Consider the following 23,332-nt stretch of genomic DNA (forward strand, 5'->3'; position numbering starts at 1 on the left):
CGGGTGGGGTGGGGGCGGGATTCTTTCTTAACCCCTCTAATGTTACATGGTTACGGGGGACGGAGCAGGAGGAGCCGGAGGAGGAGGAGGAGGAGGCGAAATGGGGCAGAAAAAGTACGTTAAGTGTACGGACGGGACAGACCCGCCACGCAAATCCTCGAGATGCAAAGGATGAGTGAACTCTGCAACTTTCTCTTGCGATAGTCGGCGATACGGCCTAGCTAGCGCGATATGGAACGTCCGGCGCCTAGGTGCCCCACCTGCCCCTCGTTCCCTCCTTCCCACTACGTCTACCAGCCAACCATGCACTCGTTCCCATCTGTCGAATGAGCCCTTAAGAGCCCTCCGGACCTTCTTATCCATGGCTGACCCGCTGAACAGCATGCGGCCCAGCAGAGCCTTCAGGTCGTTAAGCTTGGCGTCGGGAGAAGCCTGAGGTGCGTGACAATAACAGCAGCAGCAGCAGCAGTAACGAGGTAAATGGTGACGCGTGACGGCAGAATGTTGCATCCATCATGGCCACATGTAGCTGGGAAGGCGAAAAAGACCCCGGAGAGACTGAAAAAGAGTAACAGACTGCAACCAGCCACCCGTCCGCTCACACAACCCACCCCACCCCACCCCACTCCACCCCATGCCATCCCAGATGCTGAACACGCGAGCAAGACTTGAGTGAGACACGCAGTTGGGGACGCCACCTCGCCCTGGACCTGGACCTGGATCTGGACCTGGATCTGGACCAACAATGATGTTCCATCATTCGTACAAACCCTAAGTTCTTCACATCACATCCTCCTCCCCGCCCTCCCCCCCGCCAGGTCGGCGCCCACCTGCACCAGCGTCTCCAGGACAGTAAGGTCCAGGTCCAGAGCCTCCGCCTGGTTCTGTTCAAAGTAGTTGGGCACGATGTTGTGTTCGCCCAGCCGCACGGAGCCCGACTGGGGGGCTTCTCGACCCATGATCAGCCGCAGCAGTGTGCTCTTGCCTAGGGGGCGGGGAAAGGGAGGAGGGGAGAATGGCGAGGCCGCCAGGCGGGAGGCCGGTAAGAAGGACAGGAGGGTGGGCATGTAATGAGGTGAAAGCGGGTCAGGGGGGAGAGGGGGGCTGAAAGACAAGCTGAGGTGCAGCAGCAGACGTGGCCGGAAGGCGCAGGGGTGTGCGGACGGAGCGGTTAAGACCCGACCTGAGGGGTAGGTTTGCAGGTGGAGGGACCATGCTGGGCGACCCACATCAGGCCGTTAAAGACTTCCTGGCAAGGAATAGAGCTTCAGTTCAGTCGGGGTGCATCCCTGTGCCGCCACACATGCAAGGGCAAGGAAGCTCTCTAGCCAACCGCCTCACACCCTCTCCGTTCAAGTCCCCCCAGAGCCCCCTAGACATACCATTTAGGCGTTTCCAAACCCACTGCAACTACCCACCCCGTCTTCACCGCCTCCTCCTCCTCCTCCTCCTCATCATCATCATCATCATCATCATCATCATCCTGTCCTCCCTTCACCCCTTCCCTTCCCCGACTCACCTGCTCCATTGGGCCCAATGATGGCCACCCGGTCCCCCTTGCCTATCTCCAGCTTGCAGTTCTTGAACAGCGGCCTGCCCGGGTAGCCGTGGGTGAGGCCCTCGATGGTGAGCACGCGCTGACCCATCTTCTCAACGGGAGGGAACGTGAAGGACTTCTTCTTGGGGACGAACGGCTTCTCGATCAGGCCCTCGGCACGAATGCGTTCCAACGTCTTCTCAGCCTGCGGGGTGTGTGCGACGGAACAGGGCGGGAAGGAAGGGGAATCACGTGATGATGATGATGATGTTGGTGACATGGTCAATAGGCACAACTGCCAAGTCCAAAGCAGCAAACTGAAACTGGAGGCGGAGGGGGAAGGGATGGGGAGCAGTCCGGCGGGGTGCGTGGTGGATGCTGTTGGGGGGGGGGGGGCCGCGGGGGCCCCAATCGCTTTGAGAAATGTAAATGAAAAGGAGTCCCCGGGGAAAAGCTGACGGCATCGGCTGTGCTGGGTGGGGTGGGGTGGGGAAAGCCGAGGTCGGTCGGTCTTCAGCTGGGTTGGAACCCAAACCCGGTGCACCGGCAGGGAGGGTGGCGTCACAGCACAGGCACAGGACGGGGGTTGCAGAGGTAAACGGCATTCATTTGCTTACAGCCCTCTTTCTCACCCCTGCACCGCTCTGGTGAACTGTCCTTGCTTCCGCTGCCTCACTGCTTCTTGGGCCTTCAGACCCCAGTGGTTGTGGACCTTCCCATGCGGGCATTCTTTCCCGCGGTGGCGCTCCCCCCACACACCCCGGTGGTATCAGCTCGCGGCCCTAACATTACCTCCCTTCACGCCGCCCTAGACTGTCCCATGTCCGCACCTGGCTCGCTCTGCCGCTCTGTGCCCCTCCCGCCAGCCGCTGCATGATCTCCTCCTGCTTGGCAATCTCCTTCTGCTGCTTCTCCCAGGCCGCCCACTGGAGTGCGGCCTTCTCGCTCTGCGGCAGGAAGGAACGCGGGGAGAGAGAGAGAGAGAAAGTGAGGGAAAAAGAGTAGAGGAAATGGATCCGCCGGAGGTGAGCCCTCAAGGCAAAGGGACAAGGCACTAATGCGGGAGGCGGGGGTCGCCGGTGGGTCAATGGGGCCGCGAGTGAGACCTCCCATTCGTCTCCCCACTTCTTCCTCCCCGCACGGATCGATACCCACTGGCTGTTGCCCAGAGAATGGGAGACCGGGATGAGGCACGGGAAGGCCCGGAGCGAGAGAGTGTCGCTCACAGGATGCTGCTGTTGGAAATGACCGACAGTCATATACCAGGGAATGGTAACCACCATAATAGGACCCAATGGGGGTCTGGCGCTTTGCTGGTCTTAACAGCACGGTGACGCGAGGAAAGCACACTACTGTACACGGCGCCCGACGGCCTCTGCCCTACCCTGGCCTGATGCCGATATCTCCGCGACTCCGCACGGTGCCATGCAGTCGCTCGCCCGCCTACCCCGCACTCTCCCTCCCTCATCCCTCCCTCCCACCGCACCTTGCTCGCCACATACTGTGTGTAGTTCCCCGAGTAGATGGTGGACACGCCCCGCTCCGTCTCCACAATCTTGGTACACAGCTGGTCCAGGAACTCGCGGTCGTGACTGACCACCACCATGGGCACATCCTGGGTGGCAAGGGGCGAGGAGGCGGGACGAGCGGCCTCGCACCCCATATTGGAGGGAGCGGACGCCGCCAGGACGCCGAGAGATGTACAGACATACAAACATACAGACATACAAACACGCAGACATACAAACACGCACGCTGTACAGACATACAAACACGCACGCTGCCCTTGTAGCCCTGAAGACGCTCTACTCATACGTGACGTAACGTGCACACCAACAAACAAATCTCATGCCGCCGCGGCTGTCGTTGCTGTGGCTGTGCACTGTGTTCCAGAGAATGGACTCAGCCCGAGTGGATAATCACTCACAGGGGATCGCGCCATCGCACTGGGAGGAAAGGTGCACCACCAGCCCCCCACGGCAGACTCCTCAAACCCTGCAACACCTTACCTGATGTCTCTTCTCCCTTCCCCCCCGGCTGCTACTGGCCCAAAGAAGGAAATCGGTTACGCGTGTGCCCCTCTGCAAGCTCTCTGACTCCCCGCCACATACGCGCACACACACACACACGCATACACCTTTCCTTTTTCCCCCGACCCCGCCTTCATCCCTTACCTGTTGTTTCAGGTACCCCTCAAGCCACTGAATGGCGTCCAGGTCCAGGTGGTTGGTGGGCTCATCCAAAAGCAGCAGGTCAGGCTCCTAAACAGGACACAAAAAAGGGAGAGAAAGAAATCAACATCATCACCACGGGGAACGCACCAGCGGCCGGCGAGCACAACGAGCTGCACTGGACGCCACCTCCAACCGACCGCTACCGCTACCGCTGCCGCTCCCGATACCTTCCACTCGCCGCCATCTGCCAAAGCAACCAACTACCCACACTACACTACACTACACTACACTACACCTACACTTGAAGCCGGGCTGCCCCCCTTCACCCCCCACCGTACACACCAACCAGGCCCTACGGCCCCGGCAGCTGGCCGCCGCACCACAACTCCGGAAGTGGGCAGCTGACCATCTAATGCTTCGACACATGAGGACTTTCGTGTTGTAGTGTATGTCCCTATCCTAGCTTGTGGCTTCTAGGCTCTTGGGCCTCTGCTGGCTCGTATGGGCTCGATGGGTAACGCAACCGAGGTGTGACACACACGCTAATCTCCCCACCCACCCTCTCCTAGCCCCTCGCCCTCACCTGCAGCAGCAGCTTCCCCAGGCACATGCGCATCTGCCAGCCCCCGCTGAACGAGGCCACCAGGCGGTCGTTATCCTCGGGCTTGAAGCCCAGCTCGGGCATCATCTGGTCAATCTTCTTGTCAAGCAGCTCAACGTCCAAGTCAATGACCTGATTGGGAGGTAGGGGGCGGCAAGGCGGCGGCAGGTAGGTAAAGTTCCCAGGAGGTCGACACACACGCGCACACACAAACCCAACAGAATCTTCCTTCCACAACAGCCGCTACTGTTACCGTTGCTACAGTTTGAATTCACCGCAGAGCTTTGGTTCCTTCCATAGACCTCCTTCCAGGCAGCCTCCTTCAGCGCCCCATTGTCCTGCCCCTGGTGAACCCCCCTTACCTCCCTTTCCCCCCAACGCACCACACGCCACAACCCGGCACTCGCGGTGCCCAGCCTGTTACCCCGTTACCTTGTTGTTCAGTTTCTCCAGCTCGTCCAAGATCTGCTGCATGCGGTCCATGTCGTCACCCACGCTCTCCAGCGACATGCTCAACTCCTCCTGCCGCCGCTTGATCTGCGGGGAGGAAGGGGGAAAGCAAAACACGTGCACACACACACGCAATGCACACACGCGGCCGCTAAGTCAGGAGATCCCCAGAGAAACACACCAGACAGCTGCGCCAGACAGCTGGCCCCCAAGGAGCACACGGACACCGGACAGGGTTGCCGCCCCGTGTGAGGGCCCTGAGAACGTGACAGCCCGCTGGGCCGGGGCGGTCCAACCGAAGAGGCTCCCGTAGGATCTCCCTCCACTCGGGAAATCAGCTTCCCGCATCCCATCCCACCCCACCCCACCTTGATCTGTGTCTCGTAGACGCTGTAGAATTCCTCCCGCACGGTGCGCCCCGGCTGCACGTCGAATTCCTGAGCCAGATAGGCTATCCGCATGTTGCGTCTGGCCTTGATGACCTCCCCCGAGTCGGGCTGCAGGCGGCCCATGATGATCTGCAGCTGAGTGGTCTTGCCCGCGCCGTTCACACCTGAGCATGCGCAGGGCGGTTGTTGTGGGTGACATGGAGGGGGGGGGAGAGGGAGGAGGCTTTGGAGGAAAGCAGAGCTGTTAAACATTCAACACGTAAGGTCACGGGGCAGGAGGGTGGGCATATGTGGGAATCCTGGATGTGGAGTGCGCTGTCGGTGGGGCGCGACGAAACCTTGCCTGGCTAGCCGGTTTACTGGGCCCCAGTCGTCTCCCGCCCACCCGGCCATGAACATAATACAGACCTCCACAATGGACCCAGAGGTGCCGAGTTCCTCTTCATTATCGGGGAGCCACGAAATCATGCGGGGTCGTACACAGGCAACCCCGGGAAGTGCTGCGGGCAATGCCCCCCAACCCATGCTGCGCTGCCACTGCGAACCCCTCATTTAACCCCGCTGTGACCCCCTCATGTGTCTGCATGGAGCCGTTGCCGCACTGTGGCTGTTGCGGCACAGGAACCAAGGAAATGGACACGCCACCCTACCCTGCCCTATCTTACCCTGCCCCACCTCACCTCACCTCACCTCACCAAGGGTCATTCATACTACCACCGACATGGCCTCATAAGGTCTGGCGAGTAGCATGGAGTCACCCACAGCACCCCGAGGTACGGATGTACGCGTCAGCTGAGCGCACCCCACCCCACCCCGGCCAGCAGGGGCCACTAGCCAGTCGGACAGCCGACGTACACGCCCTCATCCGTCCACTGGCATGCCATCCCAGAGCTACGCTGCTGTGGACCCCTAATAACAGACCCCTTGTCCAGATTCTTATCAGCAGATATGTGGGTTCCCGCGCCTCTCGGGTCCCTCCCGTCAGTCGTTGGCACTGGTGCCTGGCAGCACTTCACTTCGCCGGGACCTGAGGGGGCCCGTGCTCGGCTCCCCACCCAGGTGATTCCTTCCCCTTCCCCTCCACCTTTACTTTGTCTCATTTCCCCTTCTCCTTGCCTTCCCTGGAGTTGGTTCTGCTCTCTCTGCAAATACCCCTACACGCCCTCCTCCCTGTTTCCCCGCCACCCTTATCTCCTCTGCGCCCTGCCCCATCCCACCCCTGTCCGCTCACCGACAAGCCCCACTCGTTCGCCCTTTTTAACCTCCCAGCTGCAGTTCTTGAGCACCTGCTGGTTCTTAAACGTCATGGCGATCTACAGCAGGGGGGGGTTAGGGGGGGATCGCGGGGGGCCCGAGGCGGTGAGGGGGGAGGGGCAGCACCCAAGGGGACCCACGTGGCACACTGGCAGCAGTGCGACCCACAGTGAGTACAGACTGACGGACAGACAGACTGGCAGGCCGGTCTTCACTCTGTCGACGGGAAGAGAATGTGGCGGAAGTTGCTCATGGCGACGATGCGGCTACCCCTCAGCAGGGAAAGGCCACCCCTCAAGGGAAGGTCATTTTTCCACAACGGCGGTGGGAACAGTGAGCGCAGAGCCCCACCAAAGGGTGTATGTTGGGTGGGGGGAAGCAGGGCCGTTGCAGGCACTTGGCAAGCCCTGAGTAATCAGGCAGGTCCGCAGGATTGAGGGCGCACGTGACCCCGAGCGTGTACGACACATGTACAGACATACGCATGGAATGTTGCAGGATGCTGAGACCCATAGGGGTTTGAGTGAGGGGCTGTGCCTCTTGTGCTAAGTAGCCACGTACAACACAGCTGCGGTGGATGTACCCGGGCGTGAGCTTGTGTTTCCTGGGGCATCAGGCGGGAGACGAGCGCTTCGCTGCACGTCGCGTCCTCATTGCCGGCCTAGTGCACATCCCCCGAACACGGGAGGCAGCGGTGTTGTGGATGATCCCATCGCCGTGGGCCCAGGCTGAATCCAGGCACAATGCAAAAACCCCGCACGCCATCCCCGGCTGTGATAAGAGACCTCAGGCTTAATCCGAACCCGGGCTAACTCACGTTCTCGAGCCGGATACCAGAAGAAATGCCGGACGATCCCGTCCTGCTCTTTTCTGCTTCTGCATCATTGAGGGTCTCCACCGTTGGGGCGATGGGCTGCTCCGCCGGGTCAGTAGTTACTGCCGGCGCCTGCACCGCCTCGACCTGCCATGTTCCAGAAGCCAGTGCCCAGACAGCATTGTTCCTAGTGAAGGGTGACGCTTGCATAGGATGTCCCTAGGTAAATAGGACTAATATACGGGCCCAGCCCCAACCGCAGCCCCTATACCATCGCTCTAGACTTTCGCGCCGCATGCTAACAGAGGCGAAAGATATTCATGTAGATGAAGTGATGCTAAAATTGTGCAAACGTATGGAAAAGGCCAAGCGCGTAAGGTGCAAAGGCTGTCGCCACGAACTCGCGAACTCGTAACTCGGCCCCCTACACGCGAGTCATATACTTTTCCTACAATCCATACGCACCTCTGCAACGCGAACAACAACACCGCATCGCCGGCCGCTGGTGCAAGGGTCCTGTTCGAGCGGCGTCCATCCGCAAGGAGCCGCTACTCTTCGGCCAACGCGAGTGACATTGTATTGTCGTCCCCGTGGATGAAATAAAGGAGGTGCCCTTCGGCCAGACGAGCTGGCCGTGCGCTTGTCAACAGACTGCCGCATAACGACAGTTCAACGAGACAAATCAAGTCTAGGTGTGTAAACAAGTATCTTGTTATTGAAACAACCTTCCAAACAAAGAATTTTTCGGCGCCATGCATGAAACAACAAATTACATGGTTCGTACACCAAAAAAATGTTTGGTCACCCGTCGCCCCTATTCGACCGCAAAGGCTTGCTTGGACGTCTTATCCGTTTTAGCAAGCGATTATGCAACTTGTTTGTAACACTCATTGATGTATTCGCCTGTAGGGACAAGGCTAATATGTAGCAGGGTGACCCCCACCACACATGCAGTGGCACATATTTTAAGATAGCTCCACCACATACTACCTGATACCTGCTGATTGCCTGCCCTGAAATAAGCTCGCGTGTGCTGTTCAAGTAACACTGCCCCCTAGGGAGACATGATGCCTACGCTGTTGCACCAGCACAGATGGCCGCGCCTTTACCAACGCCAGAGCAAGCGCACAGCGTTTACTTGGCTTGGGGACCCATACCCTTTGAGCCGTACCTGCTCGATACCCTCGGCGTTCCCAGATGGCAGCTCGCCCGTCGGTTCGACTCCGCCGGTGGGTGTCCTAGACAGGGCCCCAGCCTCAGCCACCTCGACATCCAGCACACCAGCTGCATCCTCAACAGCTCGGCATGCAACATCTACACTTCCGGACCGAACCGCTGGGTACCTCTCTTTGTCTTTGGTGCCGCTCCTGTGGGGCACATACAACCCATGCATACGTTACCTGTACGCCGAGGCCGACCCCCTGGATCCGGCTTCCCTCACTGCCGTACGCACCTTACTATCTGCCGGAGCGCTGCTCCTGCCAGCGCTGGTTGGCTACCTCGTAAAGACAGGCCGGGACGCCTGGCTCCGAAGACGAGGAGGTGTCGTGTGTGGCGGCAGCACTGATGATGCCCCTAAGGGTGCCCCCGCGGGGCCCATGGCAGCTCCACACCAGGCTGTGCCACACCAGGGTGCCGCCGCTCTTGCGGGGATGTCTGACGGCGCCGCCGACGGGGTGGCCGTGGCCGCAGCGGCCGACGAGGTTGGCCCTGCTGCGGCTCCCGAGGCGGCGCCGCCACATCAACAGCGCTCCCTGTTTGCCCAGCCGCTCAACAGCGCCCGACTGGGGCCGTTCATGACACGCACCTTCGACAACGTCATCCTGGGCGGCCTTGAGCTGGGCATCCTGAACTTCCTGGGGACGGCCTTGCAGGTACTGACAGGCAACGTAACGACGGGGGGTTCGAGGGCATGGACGTCCAGAAGCACTCACCGACACGCATTGCGGCCCCGGGGTTGAGCATGGTGACGAGTACTGGTAGACAGGTCAAGGGCGTGTGATAATGTACTGCAAAAAATACGTGAATGGCGCTTGGCTCTCAGCGTCCTAGCTCCGGGCTCCTGCCCTACATGCCGTACTGACGTCCTCCGGGCCCTCTCTGTGTTGGTGCTGTTGGTGGGTGGTGGTGTTGGTCCTGCAGGTGGAGGGGCTGCACAGCACCAGCGCCACGCGGGCGGGGTTTCTAGCGGAAGTCACGGCGGTGCTGACGCCTCTCGTCTCGTACCTGGCGGGGTACGACATTCCGCGCCAGATGTGGCTAGCGGTTGCTGTAGGGCTCGTAGGCAGCACCCTGGTCGCGTACGACACATCGCAGGTACTGAGAACGATCAGACGAAAGTTGTGTCCGAGCCCTTGTTTGCTGGATGCTGGGTGCTGGTTACAGCAGCTGGGCCTCCTGTGCTGGTCTTTGCTTGCTTGTGGTGCTGCTGCCCTCGCCTTGGGGCGCAGTAATCCAGGAAACAGGACTGAGGGGTGTGCAGCCATGTTCCGGGCCGGGGTTCCAGGTTGAAAGCTGCATTTGTGAATTTTTGAACCTCCCAGGGCGTCCATATCTTCTTGCGGCGATGACTTCCCATCCGCGCAGTAGCGCCCTGCTTTGAAAGGCAAGAGGAGGAGAAAAGAAGCCGTGACAACATTTTGTGGGGAGAACTGATTAGGGGAAAAAAAGGGGTTAATCCCCACTTTAGGCAGGAGTGCGACGGCACCTCCCAGCCGTCAAGCGCCTGTAGGCAAATGGGGGCCCCGTGCACCTGCGCACGGCTCGACCCCCCTGGACCGCACGCGTGAGGCAAACCACGTCGCCAAGTCGCGAAAAGCCACACGGCCACATGGCCACAACGGCAAAATGTGTCTGTTGTTGCCGTGCTCCTCACCCACCTGCGACAGGCACACGATGCGCAGGGGCCCCCCTCGGCCAAGGCGGCATCATCTGCAGGTGCTCCTGGCCCCGCCACAACCCCGGCGGCCGCAGCCGCAGCCGCCACCAGCACCAGTACCAGTACCAGCACCAGCACCACAGCAGCAAATGCCAGGGTCGTGCCGCCAGACCCCGCCAGCAGCCCCCCGGGTACTCCGGAAACCAGTCCGTCAGCGGGTGTGGATGTGTCGGCCGGCACCGTGCCGTTGCTGTCAGCGCCTAGTGATTGGGAGCTGCGGCCGGAAAGCGCGTCCTTCTCCGTTAGGCCCGAGGGCACTGGCGACCACCTGCCCACCGGCGCCGTTGGGGTGCTGCAGGACGCCGGGGTTGCTGCTCCCGGGGCGTCGCTGCTGCTGGCCGAGGACTTGGCCCCCCTGGCCCTCGCGTCCGCATCTGACGCTGCGATGACCCCCTCGGTATCTAACCTCAACGCGGTGGTGGCCGTCTCATCACCGCTAGATGCACTAGATGCCGCGAGCATCGCCGGGGGTGCTGGGCCCCCGCCCCTAGTCGCCGCCGCCGCCGCCGTCGTTGAGGCAGCGGAGGTCAATACCCCGAGTGTCTCTATCGCGGGCTCCTTCGAAGCAGTGGATGCTGCTGCCGCTGCGGCCTCCGACACAATGCGGACGTTATCAGCAGCTACAGCCGATGTCGCGGCCTCCGCCACAGCCGCGGTCGTGGACGCAGCTGCCGATGCGGCTTCCCTGTTTCCCGACACTTCCGATGCCGTTGGGACCTCACTCCGAGCCGTCGCCAGCACAGCCTTGCAAGCCGTGGGTGCTGGCGCGGCAGACGCTGCCGGGGCCGCTGCCGCTGCGTCGTCAGTGGAGGCAGCGGAGGCCGTCAGTGCTGTGCCGCTGGCGATAACAGGCGGCGAGGCCTACCTTTTACTGGCTTGTCTGTTTTACTCCATTTGTACAGGTGTGTGTGTGTGTGTGTGCGTGTGTGTGTGTGCGTCGCGCCAGCCAGGTCCCGGCTGCTACCGGCGGCCCGGTTTTGAGGGACGAGCCATGCATATGTCACCCGCATAGGAGGCGGGAACAGGGAGACGCCTGCCTGGCTGCCTATCCCCGTCCAACGCCACTCCGCTCGGTCCTCCAGCGACTAAATCTCCCCCATAGCACATTCCATGCCGCACCTATGCCCAGCTTTCACTCGTCTTGCGCCCCTCTTGCGCCCTTTCCTCGCCCGCACCCTCCTGCTCTACATCGCGTATCGCCGCACCCACCCCCACCCTGACCACCCTGAGCCGCAGTGCGCATGGGGATCTACGCCCCCCGCATGGACACGGTGGGTCTTGCGGCTATGAAGAAGGTGGGACTGAGCTCTATGAGTGTCATGTGGATGGCGGCCACCAACCTTCGTGAGTGGGGAGGGAGCTGTGCTGCTGCTGCTGCTGCTGCTGCGGGAGGGGGAGGGGGAGGGAGGGAGGCGGGTACGTCGCCCCCCTAGCGGGCTGGCAGGTGTATTGGAGGGTAGGGAGTTAAGGTGGCCGGCGCGGTCAGGGTGGGGACACCGCGGCCTACCACGGGCTGCTACGTGACATCCTAGGATGACGTTGTCCACCTAGTTAACCAATCACCCGGTACAAGGACGTTGAGGTTACGGCGATCACAGCCAGCAACAACCCAAAAAAACAAAAAAAACAAAAAAACAAAAAAAAACAAAAAAACAAAAAAAACAAAAAAAACAAAAAACAGCATGTCAACTGCGGACCTCAACTCCACCACCTAGCCACAAGCCATTGCAGTTTCAGGTTCTCGACTGGTCTTACCGGAATTCTAGAGGTTGAACCTGGGACCCCTGGACGACCGCGCTGTGGAAGCGCTACCTAGTTACGTGTCTCTGCATGTATGTACGTGTCCCTGTGTCGGTGTGCCCGTGTGCCTGTGGCAGATTTGGGTGGCGCTTCCCCTCCCCTTTCTCGGCTGTCTCTCACGTCTTGTGCTATATTCGTGCAGCGGCACTCTTTCCCTCAGTTTCACACCTCCGCTCGTTGTCTGCACCTCCACCTCCACCTCCACCCGCATCCCCCCTTAGAGAATGGCGTCGCACCCGGGGCGGTGCTCTCTTTCCCCGATCTGTCCAGCCGCACTCCCATGAGCATTGCCGTACTGATGTACAGCGGTCTGGGCCCCGGCGCGCTTGCGACCTTCCTGCAAGTCACGGGGCTGTCCACTGTGCCCGCCACGACGGCCCAGGTGAGGCGAGGCGAGATCTGATCTGTATGTACATCCGTATAATACATATATATGCACCTGTATATTCATAGATATATGTATATATATGCTCGCCGCCTGCTGCGGGCCCGTTCAGTAGCGGCTAATAGTGGTGCGCGGGGGTGAGTGTGTGGTACGAGGGTCTTGCAGCGTTGTGCATGTACACCGCCTCATGGCGCCGGGCGGTGGGACTGGAAGGGGGGCACAGCAAACGGGTGGGTGTGTGTGTGTACGCATACATACGGTGGCATCTGCCTAGGTCTTTGTGGGGATGTGGGTGGGTGATGCCGCTGGGTCGTAGTCTCAATGCCTGGGCGGCAGGCCTGTGACATCCTGTTGGTGATATCGGGGGTTGGGACCCACTGAGGATGCCCGTATGCGTAACTGCGTAACTGCCGGTGTTTAGCGCCATCGGGATTCAAATTCTTAGCGCTGTGGTAGTTCTCACCTGTGGCTTCGCCGGCTCCATTCGAAACATAGTTTTGGAGACCTTGGAGAGTTGGAAACCCGGAAATTATGTGTCTGTGTCTGTGTCTGTGTGTTGCCTACCTTTCGTCCATCGCTCTACCCCAGTTTCCTTCCCAAGCCACCTCCCTCAGACCCTCACCTCCCGCAATATCCCTCCTGGGTTCGAGCCCGCTCTAGGTGATTTACTCTATGACACCTCTATGTACGGCCTTCTTCGCGTACTTGATTCTGGGCGGCGAGGCTACCGGCCCCGTCGCGTGGGCGGGTGGCAGCCTTATCATCGGCGCGGCGTTGATGGCGGCAGACGCGCAACAGAAGCAGCATCGTGAACAACAGCAGCAGCTCCAACAACAGCAGCACAACAGTAGTTTGTAACGCGAATAATTGGATTGGAAGTAATTTTTAAATTGCCATTTAGTTGGAACATGCTAGCTAGTGGACGTGGACTTTGGTACTAGGTGGCGGGACGTGATGATGACGTTTATCCTCTTTTTGGCGGCTTTGTTTTGGTTGTCGTACATGTGCATTTGTTGTGTATGCAAGTTGTTGCGTTGCCGAGTTCTATTTGGGTTGGAATGCACCTGACCGTTGTTTGGTTCCAATTTCTGTTGGTAACGCGAGTTCTGAGAGCATATTCCGGTGCGACGTTCTCCGTGCTTTCCAAGGTCCGATGCGCGGTCCACGCCTTCGGTACGGCACATGTATGAGAGTGACCCAACCGTGTCAACTATAACCTTGATTCCTTCTTGTCGTTTTTGTTTTTTCCCAAGTACCCTACCATGTATGTGGTGCATTTGCTGGATGTTTTTTGCAAAAGGGGAGGTCTCCCGTCGTTGAAGGCGGGGCGCGGCTTGTCCCGAATTGGTGTGCACGCGAGGTGGGGTGTACATTCCTGGTTGTAAGATGTGTTCTGGGTGGGTGATGTGGCAGCACGTGGTGCTGGCCGCAACAGCATGTTCTTATTTCTTACAAAATGTTGCCAAGTGGCAACGGGGTAAGGGGTTAGGGGTAGGTCCACGAATCCTTCGTGACAACACACCATGTACCTATCTACACGGCTTTGTAGGAGGCGGATTGTGATCGGAACTCGTTTTGCGGGGAGGAGGGACATGATTACCCTAGAACAGGGCAATGGTGAGCAACTTAGCTGCTGATCGCGGACATGCGATCGCCTGTCATGGAACGCGCAGATATGCGGGTTAGACATTACATCGATTGGGGGGTGGCGTTGCTGCCGCCAACCCATACGTAAACTTAGAGTGTAGTCCTCGTCGGAATTTCTTCACACCCATTCAAGGCGCTTCCGTGGATTATGCAAACTTAGGGTCAATGTGGTCAACTGGTTGCGCGGGTGTACTTAGGCGTTAAGAGTTTACTATTGTGCTAACCCTGCACATTAACAACTGTTAATGGGTGGGTCTGAACATCTGCCGCAGAAAATTAGCCAACCTAAAAACCGTACGACGGCAGGCCTGGACTGCGTTTACGGTGTACAAATTTTCTGCATGGAACTCGCATGGAGCATTTATTCATACGACCGCCCATACCACTAGCGGGCCTGTTGTCCCTGACGCTGAAACAACCTTTCCCGTCTCCTATCGCACTGTTATTGCATGTACGACAATTGACATGCAAACGGGCAACGATGCAAGGCCCTCAAAATACAGGATGGTGAGGCACATTAACAGCTTCAGACGTATCGGATGACGGAAGAGGTACTTCATGGCTCTTCATCCCTCTTTAGCAAAATACCCTGGGCGCAACGGCTGGCACTGGCTGTAGATGTATGTCGTTACAGGGTGGTTAAGCTTCACCAGCGGCCCCCTTTCCCGAGGCAGTTCCCTGCTCTCCCCTGCTAGAGAGGCACCCTAATCCATTCACCCCATCCGACTTCAGAATGTATTCGTTGGGTTCAGCAACTCACCACCAGCATCCAACCAAATCTAGCGAATCAACGGCGCCTCAACTTAGTAGATGCATGCTGGTGTGCATGGGACAGCAGTCCATAAGTGCATATGCACATCCAGAGTTGATGCTAGAGTCATATGACGCGATAGTCTGGTGGGGAACGGTTGCCTGACTCTCACGCGCTCCGTGTCAGCATTCTCTGATCAGCCCGCAGCCATCCTCAGCACAATCGTTGAGGTGGGCCCCCACCCACGGCCAACCAATCAAACCCCTGCGACAACACCAGACACTCCCACATTTTCCACCGGGACAGTCGTACTGTTTTCGCTCCACATCACCCGCGGGCGCCGGCGCCAGAATAAACAAAAAATATTATGGATTGTAGCTAACAGGCATGCACTGGCGCAGCGTGCTCCCCCAGCATGAATCAATTCTGTGTGCACCTGCCATCTCGATGGCAACCAAATGCGTATAGGTCGCCATACTGCAATTCCAAATATGCATTATCAACATATGTACGCTATGATAACAACCTGCATGACTCAAGGTACAGCTGTACTAGAATGCTTAGCACCACGCTACCTAGAACCAACACGAAAATTGTGATAGCCAACGCACACAAGCAGCGTCTAGGTCGCCATTAAAGCGTGTCATAAGCAGGCCTTTGCACACCACCTCCACAGACATTCCGCTTCAATAGGGCTTCCAACGATTGAACGCCGAGTAATCCATCCGATGATTGCACCAGTGCACGCCCCGTTAAGGATAGCAGCCATGGTGAGCCCTCAGTTGGACAACCCAGGCGGAATAATTTAGTGCAACCCAGATCATATCACCGCCGTAAAAGTTCACTTTTTGCGCTTGTGAAGAACAAAACCCCGTTCCTGTATTGCGCCGGCCGGCGACTTCTAATCATACACGCCATGCCTCCACTGTTGGATGGCCCCGCACGAAGGTATGGCCACTACTGGAGGCTCCTTCCGGATGCGCCCTCCGCTACTTGTTGGGCTTGGCGAGGTCCCTGTTGGCAAAGGCGCCGATCGGCGTGCGCTTATGGCGAATCGCGTCCGCCATGACTTTCCCTGCGGTGGCAGCGGAACAAGAGCGCGGACCAAGGACACTCTGAGCCAGCTCCTTGCAATGCATGTCATTAACCGTGATAGGGCGAAACGTCTGTATCTGCCGAGCTGCGCGATTGCAAACCGCGGACATGAACACACACACGGCTCAGGTCATTAAAGCACACACTTAACCAGGTGCGTGCCCGTGATGAGCACTCACGGTTAGTCTCCGTAGAGGTCCCTTGGCCGTAGCCCACCAAACCACCGTGCTGCGTCTAATTGCAAACGAGATATGCAAGTCCGGGCCCAACGCACCTAATTGCCGGTCTCCGGTTTGCCACGGAAGCAACCAGTTTGCCCGCTTTCCATCGGAGCCACCGATGGGTGGCAAGGTGGTAGTGCCGCCGCTGCCAATGTCGGCCCCGATGCTGCCCTGTGTTTGCCCTAGGTCAGCCGGTACCCGAGCGTCGGTACCCCCGGTGCCGGTAAATCGGCCGCTCCCGCGCATGGTTGCGACTGCTGTGTCCGTGATGTTCTGCCCCTCGTATGTGGCCGGCGGAGGTTGCTTTTCGTACAGGGTTGGGTTTATTGTGGTAAAGAACTGACCGGTCGGAGTGCGCTTGTTATTGACCTGGGAGGCTAATTGCCGGGAAACCGCAGCTTCTCCCTGCGCGATGGGTCGACGGACCAGGGAATAATGAATGTCAAGGCAAGGGACGCTCTCGGGGTAACCGCAGCTACGCAAAAGAAGTGTGGCAGTTGGAATCAAATCTAAAAATCTCAAGTACAGATAGAAATGATGTCAAAGCGGGCTGAAAATATAGGAAAATAATTCTAGCCCAAGCGCCCACACGGTACGAAATGGCTGCTTTCAGCACGCAGAAGAGACAGACCTGGCTCATTTACCTATGCATTTACCTCAAGTGCTTTATATCTTGGCCGCGAGTCCTGCAAAAGAATCGGGCGGCCTTTCGAAGGTTCATACGTGCATCTGCATCTCTTCTTTTGCCCGTCTTAACGAAAAAACTTACCTCGGTAAGGTCTCGAATCGGCTTTAGCATGCTTCCTGCTGTAGGCATTGTGCCTCCATAGATGCGCCTGTTTTCCTGGCAAGGACAGAAATAGAAAGCAGCTAGTTTGAGAACGCAACCCGAAGAGTGATGTCGCCTATCTTTCCATTACCTCGCTATAGTCATGTAGAAGAAGATTTAAGTGCTTCCTCCTATCAGTGCTTTTGCTCAATTCAGTATTCTGTGCGCACGCAAACGCAGGGTAACCAGGAGCCATCTTGCGAATAAGGGGCTTCAGCTTAACAAATGGCTTTGCTTAATGTTTTCGCAGGAAAAAGTCGGCTTGAACATGGAGAAATGTGAGGGAGGTTTCCTTATGCATAAACACAGGTACGGGCTAATGTACAGCAGCCCTCAGAGCACGTAGGCAACGAGCGCATCTAATAATACTTCACAAGTCTGAGGCGTTCAGTTAGTGGACGGTGATCTGCAACGTGAAGTGAACCCTGCAAAAGGTCCTAAAGTAGCCCTAAGCCTAAGCAAGAGAAACCTTGTGATTTTGCCTTCTTTCACAACTAGAGCTCGTCTACTAATACAACGACAGTTTAGCTTGACTATTCTCCTTTCCACCCAAGGGGTGCTGTGAGCTTAGGGGTGCCTTCCTCCCCGAGGTCTCTGCAGTTTCGATGGCAGGCGTCCACAAGCAGTGCATGACGCGTTTGCAAAAAGAGTACAAAAGCTTGCTTAAGGTAAGCTCACTGGAGTTTTGATTCCAGACAAATCTGAAGGTCGTGTCCGATTGTTTTCCGCCTTAAGACTGTGACGCGTATCCATGCCTGGCCATGCATCACGTCTGATTCGTGTGGGGCTGAGATCATGTCACGGTATGGCGACCCGCGGTTGTCCCGCAGGACCCCGTGCCCAACATCACAGCTCACCCGTCACCTTCAAACCTGCTTGAATGGCACTTTGTGCTTGAGGGCGCCAAGGTGAGGTTGCTCAATTCCGTTGCCATGGTAGGTGAGGCGTGGGATTGGTGAGCTAACCGACGGCACCACAGTCTGTGTCTCGAGTGTCCGTACTTCACGTCGATTTTCGGCGGTGTGCTCGTGACTTGGGGTGTATGGCCCGAATGGTGCAGGCGCATATGCTACCTTTCCGTATTGCAAAGCGGGCATACGCACTGCACAACTGTGCAGAGATCAATAGGCAATCGGCATCGGATACAGCGCGTCGCCATGATTTCACTGTCCACGCATAAGCAAGTGAATGCATTCTATGAGCATTGACTCTAAAATCACCCGTTTGGGTGGCTTGCATGGTCAGGGCACAGAATACGAGGGTGGAGTGTACCATGGGAAGCTTGTTTTCCCACCCGAGTACCCCTTCAAGCCGCCTTCCATTTCCCTTTTCACGCCTAACGGCCGCTTCGCGACGAACACCAAGTTGTGCCTTAGCATGACGGACTACCATCCTGAGGTGGGGCATTTTGTTCGATGCGTCTTTTTGTACTACCTTGCAAACTGACCGGACTGATAACCAACAGCTGGACATCGGCCGCCAGTGCTTTAGAGCTCCTCTGGATGTTAGCACTTCCTCTGACGGGCTGTCTTTATCTCTTTGTCCAGGTTCCATCCGGTCCGCATGATCAGGGATCTTTCTGCCGTCCTAACCGGACGTGAATGCTGAAATTGGGGGCATCTTGAACGGGAGGATGCTCCCTGGGCTTGGACAGCTAGCCTCTCGTTCCCAGTCCGCATGCTTCTTTTTCATAGGCTTGACCGCACGCTGTTCCTGCTTGAACCTGCAGAGCTGGAATCCGATGTGGTCCGTGGGCACCATTCTGACTGGACTGCTCAGCTTCATGTACGATACCCAGGCCACAACCGGCAGCATCACAACCTCAAAGCAGGACAAGGAGCGGATGGCCCGGGAGTCCTTGCAGTTTAACGTGAAAAACCCAACTTTTCGAAAGCTGTTTCCAAGCTGGGTGGAGGAATTGTCGCATCGTACGGCAGCCGCGTCTCAACCGGCTGCACCCGTTGTCCCGCTGGACCCAGCATCCGGAACAGGGCCGGAGCGCCCAAAGTCGGATCAGGACGCAGAACAATCACAAACGCAGGCACAGGGCGAAGCCCCGAGTCCAGCAACCGAGGCACCCGCGGTGCAGCGGCAACAGCCTCAACCGGGCCATCACCATCACCAGCCCTTCGGCAATACCATTGTCACATTGGCTATCGTGGTCGCTGTGCTGGCAGCTGTATGGGTGAGCTCGAGCAGTCCCGGCAGGGACATGCTCCGGTCTTGGGCGTCGTGGCCTGGGGCAGGCCGCAGTAGCAGCTGATATGATATGATATATATATATATAAAACTTGGCTGCGGGACCGGACAGACGCAGGTTGCGATGGCATGCAGCAGCGGTGCCTCAGAATTTGTAGCAATCTAGCTGATGGGACCCTGCATCGTGCCATGCAAAGGTATGGGCTTGTAGCATCTTTTCGGTGTGGATGCTGCCGGGTTCTGTCAAGGATGCGGTCAGAATGGTAGATGACGAGCAAGCAAGTCCTGCGTGCTCCAGGAGTTGGGAAGATGCGCCTCACTACATAACCGACGATTGGGGGAAGTGTATTAGACCTTCGCTGTCCTGGTGGTATTGCATGTATGATTTATGTGAAACGCCCTTTCCATTTGCAATTTTTGTTCACCATACCGAGCCGACGGACGGTCCATATTGTTCGTGACCGGCCCGCGGGCCGAGGCTGTGTACGGTAGCGCAAGGTCGTGGACATCATTTGGCTTTCATTAAGTAGGCGTGCAGTTTATTAAGAATTCCGAGAAGGGAATGCAGCGGCGCCAGCTCGACTGGCACTAGGTGTTGGCCAGCTTTTCAGAGAGGGGAGCAGATGTGATATGTTTCGGGATGTGACATAGTATCTGTACTTATGCCTGGGACTCTGGAATATATCAGGCATGCCTTAACGCCTACAATATACAACGCTAAATTTAATTCCGCGGCATGTGTGTAACCGTGCCATCAACATGTGTCAACGAACACCGCGCACCAGGATATTGCGGCTTCAGCCACGGGGCCCCCAGGATTCCTTGCCGTGAACGCTTAATAAGTGTGGGGATGGCAAGGCAGCGAATTGCCTTGATTATGCAATTATCTACCATCATCCAGGTATGGGCCTCCATATTCTGCAACCACCCCGCGTTTCCCCAGACATCTTAACGCGTTATCGGACCAGAAACAGCCTAGGGGTATGGTGACGGATTATACAGAAAAAGAAGGGTTTATACGCTGTAGACAAGGCTAGGCAACCAGCGTTGTGCTATCGCAGCTTCGCAAATGTGAAGTGAATAAGAAATGGCTTGCGGCACCAACTCCAACTACATTATCATGAAAGCTATCTCGCTGATTACGGAAAAGCTATCCTAACACCCAAAGCTAAACAAGCAGAAAACCCCACGGCTACCTCATTCAAGTTCTGCACGGACCTGTGCTTGCGCAGCAGGTTGTATTCGCTGTCCAAGCTGTGCAGCGTTTACTCATGCCGGAACGCAAAACGGCAAGGGCAAGACAGCAGGATCCCCATGGCATATTGGAAATGCTTGATCGTAACGCACACAAAGCATCTATCGTTACGACTAAACTCTAGTAAATTCAAGAGACTCAGCAGATAAGAAAACCTGTTGTTTATAGTCAAAGATAGTTGTGATGAGCCAAAAGGGCGCTGGCACAGGGCCCATCTGCACGGACAGATGCTGTACGACGCAGATGTTACTACTTCATGCGCGGTCAGCTTCTGCATCGTCACAGTCTTGCCAAGCGTTCCGTTCTATCACTGCAAACTTCTGCTAAAAATGGCCCTCGCCCAGAAGGTTGCTTCGCGCCCGGCTGTGGCCTCTCGCAGGTGGGATTGCGAAATGACAGCGCCGACGGTGTCTGCTTAGCACTTCTCCTCGCTCTACTTTATGAGGACCCTTAGTAACATATTCTCTCTAGGTCCAAGAGCGCACAAGCGAATAGAACTGAGCTCTTGCTGAACGATATCCTTGTCATTTTACAGGGGTGTCGTCGTTGTGCGCGCTTCGGTCGAGTCCCGCCGTGCGGTAAGACGTTCTTCTAGGAATTGATAGCTGCAGTTCAGGCGTTCACCTGTGTGCGCTGGAAAATTCCCAGGTGCTGGGCGGTCTGCTGGCGAGCACTGTCGTGGCTCTGACCTCGGCGAACAAGGCTCAGGCCGCTGCCACCCCTGTGGATCTGTTCGACGACCGCAAGGTCAGGGAAACTGGCTTCGACCTTATCTATGAGGCCCGGTGAGACACTTGCTTGGAGCACCCTTTGAACCGCTTTTTACGGGCTCGACGACGTATAATGAATTATAAACGCTCCCTTTGCCTGTGTGCAGTGATCTGGATCTGCCTCAGTCGGCCCGCGACGGTCTGGACCAGGCTCGCGGCAGCATTGATGCGACCATCAAGCGTGTGAAGGAGTCTGAGACTCGCATTGACGCTGACCTGGAGGGCTTCATCAAGAAGAACTACTGGTAAGAAGAAATCGGGGATGTCGTACGTGAGACGTTGCATGAGGCCATGTCGTTGTCACTGTTCTGCGCGATGGCTATTAACAGCACGTATTCATGATTGTAGGACTGAGGCCCGCGAGCAGCTGCGCCGCCAGGTGGGCACTCTGCGTTTCGACCTGAACACCCTGGCCAGTGCCAAGGGTGTCAAGGCCGAGAAGAAGAAGGCTCTGGAGCTGAAGAAGGAGTTCATTCAGAAGGTAGGATTTCAGGCATTAGGAGGGCTATCTGTAGCCGTGCTGTGGCAGTTGGCTATGACCTTTCGGCGTCGGACGGCAACTATGTTGGGGCCGGGGGTATGGTTTGAGATTGCATTGTCCCTGTTTGTAATATCTTCCCTTGAGGCGAGCTTGAAGACCTTTCCTGGTTGCCTTTTTCCCCCCAGGTTGAGGACCTGGACTTTGCTCTTCGTGAGAAGGACGAGACTTCTGCCCTGAAGAAGCTGGAGGCTGCTAAGTCCGCTCTGGACAGCGTGCTGGCTTACGTCCTGTAAACAGATGATCTCGTTGGGCGCTGGAGGGGGGGACTGAGCTTAGCATGGTTTTTCAGAGCACCATCTGCTCTTCACACCATGGAGCTTGTTGGATTGAAGTCATGGGGTGGCGACGGCTGCTGCTGTACACGTGAAGTGTTAGAGAAGATCAAATAGTTAGGAGTTCTGTTCGTCTGTCTGCCGGAACGGCAAATGGATCTACTTGGCTATTTTGCCAATCTCGACATAGTTCTGCGGTCGCGGGACTCGGATGTAAATATCCACTTAAATATCGGTCGGTCCGATACATGGCTGAAACAATACTTCACAATGCTTCAAACGTTCGCAACTACGGTTTCGTAGTCTTCTGTATCCATAAAAAGACACAAATTACCAACAGCTCATCCAAGCACAGTTCCCAGAGAAGCAGCAAAAAGCCGGGTGAAGCTCAGGTTCTTTCTGGTTTAAACCGTACGATGCCAACCTGCGAGTCTATACTACATCGCGCTGGCTCTAGCTACCTCATTTGCCACACGCTTGCACCTCGTTGGACTACTCGTCACACGCCCACGTACCACCCGGCCCGAGATCACGCACAAAGAAAGCGAAAGAGGGAATGCCGGTCACGTCAGATTTCCTGGCGAGCAAGAAAACATAGGCGTGGGATTTCCTTTTACTGGAGCTGTCTTTATTGTTGTTGTTGTTACATGTTCGTGGGTGCGTTCCCCGTACCTGCAAACCACCCTAATACGAGCCGAGGGTTCAAGGGCTGCCAGATCGCCTATAAGCACCATCCTACCTCGCACTTCCAAGGAAACAAGTGATGAAGGATACTAGCGACCAAAGGGAACGATAGAGTTGCGGTGGGACCATATACGTTCCAGCATCCTTGCCAGGCGTTCAGGTTCCCACTTCATAGCGTCCTTCATATGCTCGAAGCGTGGGAAACCCATATCAGATCTGATTTTGTCGTACACCGGACAGTCCAGCAAAATGTGCCTCTCATCCTCGATATGGCTCTCAGTGCCTCGAGTGCTCGCTCCTCCCTAGGTATATAACGCCGTCCCTTACGCGCTCTGTTAGCCTCCAATGCCCAACAACAAAGCCTAAACTGCATAAGCTTGCGATTCGCTGAACGCGGGATAAACATTGTGATATGCGGGAGCACCTCCTTCCTGCCCGGTTGTTCGGCCGCCAAACCCATCCAATGCTTATACTTCGCCATGTGAATTCCTGGTTGCTTGCCGTCTGACGGGTACATGTCCGGCTGGACATCTAAACGCGTATGCTTCCAACCACTCATTAATCGGTCCTTGGACTCCAAAACCACACCTTCTGGCGTTGGCCTACCTGCAAAGCGAAACCCCTTTACCTTGGAACACACGCGGATCACCCCCTTGGCTGAACTGATCCCAGTCACTTAAAAGGAACGCAGATAACCTCTCCAGAACCTCACCCACTCGAATCAAC

General features: G+C 56.9%; 5 protein-coding genes across 5 annotated transcripts in view; 3 read left to right on the forward strand and 2 right to left on the reverse strand.

The window, feature by feature from the left end:
• VOLCADRAFT_56598 (uncharacterized protein) overlaps window positions 1–7,429 on the reverse strand; it is a gene marked incomplete at both ends in the record, with an annotated part of 9,539 nt that extends 2,110 nt beyond the window's left edge. Inside the window, 11 exons of the mRNA XM_002947247.1 lie at window positions 310–432; window positions 831–985; window positions 1,520–1,742; window positions 2,368–2,484; window positions 3,024–3,152; window positions 3,712–3,798; window positions 4,295–4,444; window positions 4,745–4,849; window positions 5,131–5,315; window positions 6,383–6,464; window positions 7,223–7,429. Of these exons, the coding sequence (XP_002947293.1) occupies window positions 310–432; window positions 831–985; window positions 1,520–1,742; window positions 2,368–2,484; window positions 3,024–3,152; window positions 3,712–3,798; window positions 4,295–4,444; window positions 4,745–4,849; window positions 5,131–5,315; window positions 6,383–6,464; window positions 7,223–7,429 (1,563 nt within the window). The remainder of the gene's footprint in view (window positions 1–309; window positions 433–830; window positions 986–1,519; window positions 1,743–2,367; window positions 2,485–3,023; window positions 3,153–3,711; window positions 3,799–4,294; window positions 4,445–4,744; window positions 4,850–5,130; window positions 5,316–6,382; window positions 6,465–7,222) is intronic.
• Window positions 7,430–8,312: 883 nt separating this feature from the next.
• VOLCADRAFT_87524 (uncharacterized protein) lies at window positions 8,313–13,200 on the forward strand (the record flags this gene model as incomplete). The annotated part of the gene is made up of 8 exons (XM_002947107.1): window positions 8,313–8,448; window positions 8,690–9,093; window positions 9,362–9,535; window positions 10,108–10,156; window positions 10,193–11,059; window positions 11,394–11,501; window positions 12,179–12,339; window positions 13,003–13,200. 8 exons carry the CDS (start codon window positions 8,313–8,315, stop codon window positions 13,198–13,200), a joined length of 2,097 nt encoding a protein of 698 aa, XP_002947153.1.
• Window positions 13,201–15,329: 2,129 nt separating this feature from the next.
• On the reverse strand, window positions 15,330–17,016 carry VOLCADRAFT_103383 (uncharacterized protein). Its single transcript, XM_002947248.1, has 4 exons — window positions 16,977–17,016; window positions 16,826–16,900; window positions 16,110–16,461; window positions 15,330–15,815 (listed from the first exon to the last, which is right to left on the reverse strand). Exons 2-4 carry the CDS (start codon window positions 16,871–16,873, stop codon window positions 15,730–15,732), a joined length of 486 nt encoding a protein of 161 aa, XP_002947294.1. The 5' UTR covers window positions 16,874–16,900; window positions 16,977–17,016; the 3' UTR covers window positions 15,330–15,729.
• Window positions 17,017–17,268: 252 nt separating this feature from the next.
• VOLCADRAFT_103384 (uncharacterized protein) lies at window positions 17,269–19,843 on the forward strand. The gene is made up of 4 exons (XM_002947108.1): window positions 17,269–17,553; window positions 17,716–17,793; window positions 18,131–18,283; window positions 18,615–19,843. The coding sequence occupies exons 1-4, from the start codon at window positions 17,491–17,493 to the stop codon at window positions 19,146–19,148; spliced, it is 828 nt and encodes a 275-aa protein (XP_002947154.1). The 5' UTR covers window positions 17,269–17,490; the 3' UTR covers window positions 19,149–19,843.
• Window positions 19,844–20,620: 777 nt separating this feature from the next.
• On the forward strand, window positions 20,621–22,213 carry oee3 (oxygen-evolving enhancer protein 3). The gene is made up of 6 exons (XM_002947109.1): window positions 20,621–20,718; window positions 20,875–20,917; window positions 20,988–21,124; window positions 21,217–21,354; window positions 21,458–21,590; window positions 21,776–22,213. The coding sequence occupies exons 1-6, from the start codon at window positions 20,669–20,671 to the stop codon at window positions 21,881–21,883; spliced, it is 609 nt and encodes a 202-aa protein (XP_002947155.1). The 5' UTR covers window positions 20,621–20,668; the 3' UTR covers window positions 21,884–22,213.
• The last annotated feature ends 1,119 nt before the right edge of the window (window positions 22,214–23,332 follow it).

The sequence above is a fragment of the Volvox carteri genome, assembly GCF_000143455.1.
Source record: "Volvox carteri f. nagariensis unplaced genomic scaffold VOLCAscaffold_5, whole genome shotgun sequence".
In the NCBI taxonomy this organism is placed as follows: Eukaryota; Viridiplantae; Chlorophyta; class Chlorophyceae; order Chlamydomonadales; family Volvocaceae; genus Volvox; species Volvox carteri.